This window comes from Merops nubicus, unplaced genomic scaffold (genome assembly GCF_000691845.1).
Source record: "Merops nubicus isolate BGI_N331 unplaced genomic scaffold, ASM69184v1 scaffold7390, whole genome shotgun sequence".
Lineage (NCBI taxonomy): Eukaryota > Metazoa > Chordata > Aves > Coraciiformes > Meropidae > Merops > Merops nubicus.
In genome coordinates, this window is record NW_008582158.1 from 70,868 (window position 1) to 80,416 (window position 9,549).

Consider the following 9,549-nt stretch of genomic DNA (forward strand, 5'->3'; position numbering starts at 1 on the left):
CCCTTGCAGCAGGAGGGAGCAGGTTTTACCTGGGGGTCCTTCCCCTCTGGCTGCCTGACTTTGAGGAATAACCAGAGTAAGGCCAAGTTTGGGCATATGAGACCCAGACCTTGGTTTTTGAGTTACCCTGAAATCTGGGTGTGTTGGGAGGGGGAGAGAGGAGGGTACCCAGGCAGGACAGGAGATCTGAGCTGCAGCTCATGCCTCCCTTCTGCACAGCTTCCCAACCAGCCAGATCCAGCAGGGACTGCACTATTCAATGGATAGATCATTTGCATCAATCTCAGTGCAGATTTTTCAAATAAAATGTTTTTTCAGTATCTATGGATTGAAATCCAAACCAGTAAGGAAGGAAAAGGCAAGAGCAGTTTGGGGCTTTGGAGTTTTTTTTGGTAAAGAATAATATCAAAGGTATCTCTTGCTGGAACAGGTGTGTTTGTAGCCTCTCCCTGGCCTGCCCACCCACATCTATCAAGTGCATTGGCTTGCACTGGATTTGCACAGTCAGACAAGCTGTAAATGTTGGTGCTGGATTAAAAACTGTACTTCAGAGAAAACTTTGGAAGGAGGGGAAAAAAATGATATTTCCAAGACTCATATTTCAATTTTATATCCCTGAACTTCTTAGAATTTTCATTGCTTTTGCTTTTCTGTCGTGTCCCCAGACACTGGCAAAGCAGGAGAAACATCTCTGTGAGCTGCAGGAGAGGACAAAGCAAAGGCAAGGCAGCCAGCTACAAAGAGGGAAAGGCTTCAGGTGGACATGAGGGTCATAAAATGATGTTAACTCCTTACAAAATAAAGTCTACCTGAGACACAACATAAATGGAAGGATTTAGCTGTGGATTTTGGTTCTATTTGGAGAACTGCCAAAGGCTTGGAGCTGCCTGCTGTGGGTCTTGGTGTGATGAGCTAGCTGGTGTTACCCTGTTTGCCTCTGATGCTTGTGCTGGATGTGCCACGAATGGTTCATGAGCTGATGCTCCCCTGGCTGTGCTCCTGGGACAGCATTCCCTCCCCTTCTCCAAACAGAAAACCCACAGGATTGCCCTGAGCAGGATTGTTCCCACGTGGATGCTCAATTCACAAAGACCCGTTTCTGTTCCCTCACCTGAAACTTGCAGATTTTCATCTCAGGCTCCACCAAGTGCCTCCACAACCACCCAGCTGGTTTTACCCATCCTCTGGTTTCCACCAAATGCCATCAGGTCCATCAGTGGGGTGGTGATCAGAGGCTGGCTTTGCTTGGTGGGTTTTGCTTGGGCTCCTGCTGCCTCTGGGCTTCCCCCATGAGGGCACAAGGCTTTTGGGTTTGCAGCATCAGCAGTCCTGTTCTGATTTCCATCACAGGTCTAAAGATTTCCACCTGGTTGAATTCAGAAGAAAGTTTGCAGCTCCTACCTACCTGTGAGCCAGCAGGGATGTGTTCACTGAGCACAGGTGAACCAGCCAGATCTTGCACATCAAAGACCAAACTGGTTGAACTCAGATGAAAGTTTGCAGCTCCTAGCTGGGAGCCAGCAGGGATGTGTTCACTGAGCACAGGTGAACCAGCCAGATCTTCCACATCAAAGAGCAAATGGAGGGAGAAGCAAAAACCAGCCTGAAAAATTCTACTTTGCAAAATTCACCGTGCCCCCCCCCATTCTATCTCCCACAGGTTTACTGAAGTATGAGTCCTAATGCTGCTGCCCTGAGGGGTGCAAGAATCTGTGAGGACCCCACAGGTGTGCTGAAACCCCCAGCAAAGCTGACAGCCCCTTCCTCAAAGGGCTGACAAGTCCCATCACACTAAGACAAAAGAGCCTGTTCAGATGAGGGTGTTGAATCCCAGAGCACGTGTCTCATCCAAAACCTTCCCTGCACGGTGATCTCCACCTGCCAAGAATCCAAAAATCACACACCAGGCTCCCTAAAGTCACAAGTTTAAACATTTTGAATGAATGGACATTTCTGGAAACATGATTACACATTTTTGCACAGCAACAAAACCCTCAGTCAGCCTGAGCTTGATGTGTGAGAAGAGTCAGCAACTACTCCTAGTTTGCTGAGAAAACTGGGGAAACAGGGAAGGGTTGGATCCTGCAGCTTTCTCTGAAGCACCTCCCCGTGCTGTCTGCTGAGGACAGGGGCACCCAGCGTGGCTCAGTCCTGCCCTTGCTGACATGCCAACGCTGCTGCTGTCACGTCCCCTGTGGCATTGTACTCACACCATCTAGATTCAGGTAGCACATGCCTGTAGCCTGCAGTGCATGCTCGAAGCTTGTTAGATACCTCCAGCTGGTATGGGAGGCAGAAGAGTTCAGCTAATGCCTCTCCAGCTACTAAAATACACTGTGTTTTGTTGCTATATTTATGCTGACTCCACCCAACCAGACCAGTGGCCAGCAAGAGAAGGGAAAGGCACTGACAGGAGAGGGTGCTAACGATTTAGGGAAGGGGAACGAGCCAAGCAGAATATGCAGCAAGTGGCCCCCGACCTGTTGCCCCTGCAGCAAACCTCAAAGCCAGGGGCAGAGCAGGGAGCAGCTCTCCCAGAGGTTGCTTTTCAGGAGGGAGAATAAGCAGATCCAGGCTGTGACAGCTAATCTGTATCTCTAAATCCAGCCCTGTAATTATTATTCTAAGCTTTCTGAGAGACCATTAAATTTGAGAAGTAAATTTGAATTTATAAACGGAGTCCTTCTAGATGGGGTCAGGGCTCCATCCAAGGCATCATTTGACAGCATTATGGATTGATAACAAGTTTGAGAAATCAGCAGCAGGGTCAAAGTGTGCTGAAATGCTCAGAGACTTGGTTTGGAGCTGAGCTGAGCTGAGCTGGGAAGCAACGTTTTGATGAGGGGATGTTCCAGGCAAACCTGAAACAGGGGGAAGGCATCATTTGACAGCATTATGGATTGATAACAAGTTTGAGAAATCAGCAGCAGGGTCAAAGTGTGCTGAAATGCTCAGAGACTTGGTTTGGAGCTGAGCTGAGCTGGGAAGCATCGTTTTGATGAGGGGATGTTCCAGGCAAACCTGAAACAGGGGGTTTGAAGATGAGTTTCCTGCTTGTTTTATTTAATCCCTTTCCAAACCTTTCAAGGAGTTTGCTTGTGCTCTGTTTTCATTCCTCCCACCCCGGCTCCTTCCCCTGCATTGGAGTTTGTGCAGACTTTGAGCTTTTTTTTTTCAATTTCTTACAATTTGTAGCTAATGATGCGGAGCTCAGCAGTTCCAGGTATGACCTTACAACAGTCCTTCAGTCTCTCCAGGGCAGATCTTTTGGTGTAAGATGCCTTAGCTTCGTGTTCTCATCTGGGAAATAATGATGGTGTCACCTCTCCTCCTGCCTTTTGTCGAGGGAGAGGACAACCTGTCTCTTCCTAAAGTGCTTCAGACAATGACTGTGCTCAGACAGCTACAAAGCAGCTCTGTAATAACCTCCAGACCCCTCTCTCAGTTCCTTCCCATCCACGCTGCACACAGCAGTTCATTCTCAATTTTTTTCTTTTTTATTTAGAAATAATAAAATAAGACATAATATATAAAAATCTGTACAATCCACAATTTGTGCAGTACATTAGGAAGACTTTGATACAAAAAGGCTGCAAACAGGAAAATAGTAATGGACAACTGTCAGACGCCTCGATTGTTCACCTTACAATAGCTGCAGGCCAAAAGTCATTAGAAAAATCAGTTTCTCGTTGGCTGTGGGATGGCAACTACGCAGCACCCTTCTGCTGGACAATGCTCCGAGCAGCCAGGAGTTAAAGACATTACAGTACTTCTCAGTTTTACCTTGTAATCCATTGTGAAAAAAGAAGACCTAAGAGAACAAAATAAAACATCCGGACCCTTTGTCTTTTCCGAGAAGAGCGAGTGCTGAGCTCACACCACAGGAGTTTGTCACGGCTGGGAGAGAGTAGCATTAAACACAGCTCCTCAGGGATGACTTCTACCCTTGCTGCTTAACCAAGGACAACTCCCACGGAAGAGAGGGAGGAAAGGAGAGCTCCATCCCCACCTGCCTCGGCCACGCCTTTCCCACTGTACGCAGTATTATGGTTTAGACAATGTGTCTCATTCAAGTATTTTCAGGGAAGGGCAGAAATAACATATTCCCCCCCAGACCCTAAGCGAAATACAGTATAAACCTTCTGTGCAAGCCAGTTGAGCCAACCCCATCCTTGGGAAAGAGCCTGAACCAACATCTGTTGGAGTCTACGGGTAGAGCTCGGTCAAAGGGCCCTTAATTAAACATCAGCTTGGCCCAGGATCGTCAGGAACTGAAGAAACGCTGTCAGTCACTGCGTAGTCCTTAAAAATAACATCCTTTTTAAAAACAAGCCCCATTTGCTGCTGTAGAAGTGTCCTACAACAGCCTGTCCTGCGCCGGGCTCACCACGGCGCGCTGAGGAACACCCAACGGATGGACAAGGGGGAAGGGTACCATGGAGTGGACATTGCAGGTCTCTTTCTAGCAGCTTCCCAAGACCGAGTGCAACTCTGCAATGTAAGATTCAATCGGCAAAGACAAAGGGTTATTGGAAAAAAAAAAGAGAGAGAAAGAAAAAGAATTCAGCAGAGAGGGTAATGGATTACCTCAATGCACCCCCGTGACAAGACTAGCACTCGGAAAGCTGGTAACTTTTAAAAATGCCAGTAACTAGAAAGTGTTTTCAAAGGAAAAGTCCATGCTTAAAAATAAATAAAGAGAAGTTCATAGCATTAGGAATCCTATAAGGCTTGCAAGTATTTGCTAAAAACCATGCTAACCTGTAGCATCTAGGGACTAGCTAGCCGAGACTGCCGAGCAGAACTGATACTTTTTGTGGCCTTTTCTTTTGCTTCTTCTTCTTGTCCTCCTTTACAGACTTCTATTTACATTTGGCTTTAAATACGAAAATACTTGATAAACTTTATAAAATGTACATTTTAAAAATATTTCTGAAAAACTGACTTGAAAAAAAAAAAACAAAACGAAACAGAACCCCAAAACCTCTGCACCAGAAACGTTAAGGGGGAGGGGCTTTTTTTTCCCTCTTAATTTCTTTTGCTATAAAGAACCAAGCTGAATCCTGCACTTCCCATCCCCCGTCTCTCATCCCTCCCTCGAATAGCTCAAGTATCATTTAGTGGGAGCACTGTGCACCTCGGGGATGCTCACCTGGAGAACAGGTCCCCGTTCTCCTGGTCAGCCTCCTCTTTTCCATCCCTTCCCCGGCGCTTTTTCATGCACCCTCTGTTTCACTGAATACTCTTTGGTTTAGTTTTTTCCTTTTACAAGAAGATCACAATAGCAGCACTAGCAGCACTCGGTTGGCTTCACTACTGTTGACCCAGAAACTGCAATCCAATCGCCTTTACATGTTCAGCCTTTCCTTTCTTTTACGTCCCCCCACCCCAGCAACAGCCTTAGCACTTGTACTTCATCATCTGCCCTCTCTAGTAGCCAAATCTATGTTCACAATGTCGAATTTCCACAGTTTAGAACCCACCCACTGTAGACACCATCTCATCAGAAACCATTTCATTGCAGGCATTTCTTTCAGGCAGGGCTGGAAGGGGCCAGAGGCCTTCACAGATATCTGTTTGCAGAAGACGTTAGACCTAGAACAAGCTGTTTTTTAATGGCATACAGTGATCCAATACTGCAAGAGTTGACTGAGATTATCGTGTCCCCCCCACCCTTCTCCACCTGCTCCTCGGGTCGCAGGTTCACCATCTCCTTGAGCTTAGAGGCACAGAGAATTTAAAGCCTTCTGGGTGAAGGAGCCAAAATACTGCCAGAGCCAGAGCTTCACTGGAGGTCACAAAATCTGCTCAGAGCTCAGCGATGAGTCTCATCCACTGACCACTCCGTTGGCATTTGCCAGGGAGCAGAGGCAGGAGATGGACCTCGCTTTGCAGCCTCATCCTCCCCAGATAACCCCTCTCTAACTTTGATGCAAAATAGACATTTTTCTGGCACCCATGCCCTGCTGAAGAGAAGCGTTTTGTCCAAAATCCCTGTGCCATTCCCAAGTGCTGCGTTGTAAAAGTCATTTTTCTCTTTTCCTCTCCGTCTCCTCTCCATCACCCTCTCCCTTCCTCTCCACAAAGCTCTTCCCAGGGGTTTCTCCAGTAGCCAGGAGGCCAGTAGCTCCGGCCTCCAGCATCAATCTGGCCCTGCCTCAGCTGGACCCAGGGGCTGGGGGCAGGTGGCTCAGTTTTTGGAGGCTGAGGTCCAGCACTGGGTTGGGAACATCTGTACCAACACTTCTGGACCTTCTGCTGCCACCCAACCCAGCGGGCGAGCGGGGAGGACACGTCTGCTGGTTTGCTTTCCCTCAGTTCCATTTCTCCTTAAAAGCAAGGAAGGGAATTTATTTCCCTGCAGCAGAGCAGGGGGGGAAGGGGAGGAGTCCTAGCTCACTATAGATCCAAGTCTTAAGCTTTTAGAATAAGGTGCAAAATAAAGGTCTTAAAAAGAAAAGAAAAAAAAAAAGAAAAAAATCAAAACCAAAAAAAAAAGTGTCTGAGGTGTGAATTTTTTTTTTTTTAAAGCAGCTTGTTCTTTTTTATTTCCTTTTTTTTTTCTTTTTTTTTTTTTTTCTTTTTAAAATAAACTCCACTGTGCAAAACTGTGCATTTTCTTTGGTATCCATTTAGGTAGTTTTAACTTAGTACTTTTTCTATGTATGTATATATATCTCTTATTCCATTTTTCCTTTAGACAGAGAATTAAATTCTCCCCCCAAAAAAATCATAATTTTGCTGGAGGCTACTGATTGGCCTGATATTATATAATGCCCCTTACGTAATTGGAAAGAGAGAAATTGATTCTAGCTATCAAACTACTGGCCTCAAAAGGAGTTTAGACTTTCTGGCAACATCGGCCTCTCTGAAGTGATCACGAGCTTTTCAACCCAAAAAGTTCAACACTGACTTTTTTTTTTTTTTTCTTTTTTTTTTTTTTTTAAATTACACAAGAGAAAATAAAAACTACACTGCAACAAAAATAACCATTTGTGTTCATGTAGTTAGCAGCAGCTTTTTTAAAAAATAATTATAATAATAATAATAAGGCAGATTCTTGCCTTTGTTATGCCATTAAAAACATTCTTGTTCCCTAGAGAGAAGCATTCTGGAAAAAAGTTGAAAAAAAAAACAAAACAAAACAAAACAAAATAATAATAACCCAACCAAAGCTTGCCTGCAAGTTCAAGTTTTGTAAAAAAATATATACATAATTTATTCTACAACATATGTGCCTTCTGTTCATACTTAGACATGTTTAGTGCTTTGTGTTTAGAGTTCATTTTCTGTCGTCCCTCCTCTGAGGACAGCCCTAAAACCAGCCGGGGTTTCTCAGGTCTGCTTCCCTTCACGCCGCTCTTCAACAGTACCGTGGTCTGAAAACTGTTCTGGGCCAACTTCTCAGGTCAACTTGCTTTTGACCGATATTTTTGTTTTCCTTTCAACCAAAAGAGAGAGGAAGAGTCCGTCAGTCATATCTCCGACTCCCGCCGTAGCGGCCGTGGCTCTAGAGGCACCCCTGCTTGGTTGTGGTGGTCCATGTCCGGGTGGGTGTCTGTGCTCATGCTCTCAGGCACCCCAGTGTCGATCTCCTCCTCCTCTTTGCTGGTGAGGGCCACCTCGTTCTCGTAGCAAAAGGAGTTTGCGTTGGAGAGGATGTATTTCTTTTCCGCTAAGTCTCTGGCACTGCAGATGGGTGTGTTGGGCACTTCGTATGTTTTGTGGAACCTCGAGTAGTCCACTTTGTAGTAGTTTTTCTCTTCGAAGAGCACGGGCTCGTAGCGGTGGCCCCAGAGGATTTCGTTTGCCAGATATGAGCTACGGCACTGGGTGGTCATGGCGGTAGCTTCCACCATGCCCTCCAATATTACTACGATTTCAAAGTCAGCATTGTCCATGTCTTGTTTGCTCAAGTCATACAAAGGACTGTCTTCATCTATTTCGTGCACTATCGTGATGGGGGAGACCAGGAAGATGCGGTCTATCCCGCTGTCAAACCCTACGTTGATGTCTATTTGATCCAAGGGGATGTACTCCCCTTCCGACGTGATCCTGGATTTGAGGAGCTGCGCTCGCACGTGCGCCTCCACCAAGTGGCTTTTCCTCAGGTTTCCAACACGCCACATCAGGCACAGTTTCCCGTCTCTCATGGCCACCACGGCATTGTGGCTGAAGACTAGAGTTTCGTTTCTCTTTTTTGGCTTAGCCATCTTTGCCATGACGGCACCAATGATGAAGGCATCAATGATGCAGCCGACTATCGACTGGAAAACCACCATGAAAACTGCAATGGGGCACTCATCTGTGACACACCTGAAGCCATAGCCGATCGTGGTCTGGGTCTCGATGGAGAACAGGAAGGCTGCGGTGAAGCTGCTCACTTGAGAGACACAAGGTTTGCTGTTTTCTTGATTCTCCAGATCCCCGTGCAACAGTGCAATCAACCAAAACACACAGCCAAAAAAAAGCCAGGAGAGGATGAAAGTCAGGCAGAAGATAACTAGCATCCACCTCCAGCGGATGTCCACGCAAGTGGTGAAGATGTCTGCCAGGTATCGCTGTCCCTTCTCACCCACGTTGATAAACTGGACGTTGCAGTGGCCATCTTTTTTGACAAAGCGGCTCCTGCACTGCTGCCTGGTGTGTACCTTGCTCTTTCCATTCCCAAAGCCATTGGCAACGGCCATGGTGGACAGCTTCATGCCGTCCTCTTCCGAAGACACGATGCTGTAGCGGTTGGTTCGCACGCTGCCCATCACTACTGCTGTGGACTGAGGTGCTTCTGCTTTAGAAAACAGTCTAAGTTTCTGCAAAACCCTTTGGAGAAACAGTTTTGAAAGTTCTAGAGGAACACACGCACACGGAAAAACTGGGGAGAGGCTGGAGTCCCCGAAAGCCCTTGGGTCAACCAAGGACGGTCTTCTGGCATGCAGAGTTAGCTCAACAAGCAACCGTCATAGAGAGGGCATGGTCTGCAAGAGAAAGAGAAACGTCGTATTAGATCTTGGAGGAAAAGGATAAAGAATCAAAGCTGAAAGAATCAAGTCAAATTACTCCTGTGGACCTGCATGAAGTTCCCTGATTCTTAACGACAGCATCTTCTGATGCACACTGTGGGCAGAGGCAGAAGCGGTGCCGTTACTATAAAGAAGGCATCACTCTTCCCGGGTGGGAGGACTGAAGTGATTATGTCACACAAGTCTCTAAGCAATATTCACTTTAAAGCTGGGCATGCAAAGAATCTCTGCTATTTATAACTGTGCTTTCTGTTTATTTGGAAACAAACAATCAACGTTAGCATCCACCCGTTCACACGTAAGTACTCAAGCAGTTTTTTGTGTCACACAGGGTGTCTGCTGGACTGTTTTACCTACGAGAAGCAAAGGAAGACGTGGACTGGGAAAAGCAATGAGCTTTGAAAATGCAAATGTCAGTGATTTCCATAAAATGACATTGCCTAGAACTTTTTTCTTAATTAAGCTAAAAATGGAGATGTGTATTCTATAAACTCATTGAGGTCTGTGTGGTTTTTACACTCACGTTAGG

The 9,549-nt window shown here is 46.2% G+C and overlaps 1 protein-coding gene across 1 annotated transcript; it reads right to left on the reverse strand.

Annotated features, from left to right (window-relative positions):
- Positions 1–6,568: 6,568 nt before the first annotated feature.
- On the reverse strand, positions 6,569–8,973 carry KCNJ2 (potassium inwardly-rectifying channel, subfamily J, member 2). Its single transcript, XM_008936773.1, has one exon. The coding sequence runs from the start codon at positions 8,757–8,759 to the stop codon at positions 7,476–7,478; it is 1,284 nt and encodes a 427-aa protein (XP_008935021.1). The 5' UTR covers positions 8,760–8,973; the 3' UTR covers positions 6,569–7,475.
- Positions 8,974–9,549: the final 576 nt, after the last annotated feature.

Bases quoted from the DNA above. Each gene is read 5' to 3' on its own strand.
- KCNJ2 (XM_008936773.1), bottom strand. From the start codon at position 8,759: ATGGGCAGCGTGCGAACCAACCGCTACAGCATCGTGTCTTCGGAAGAG.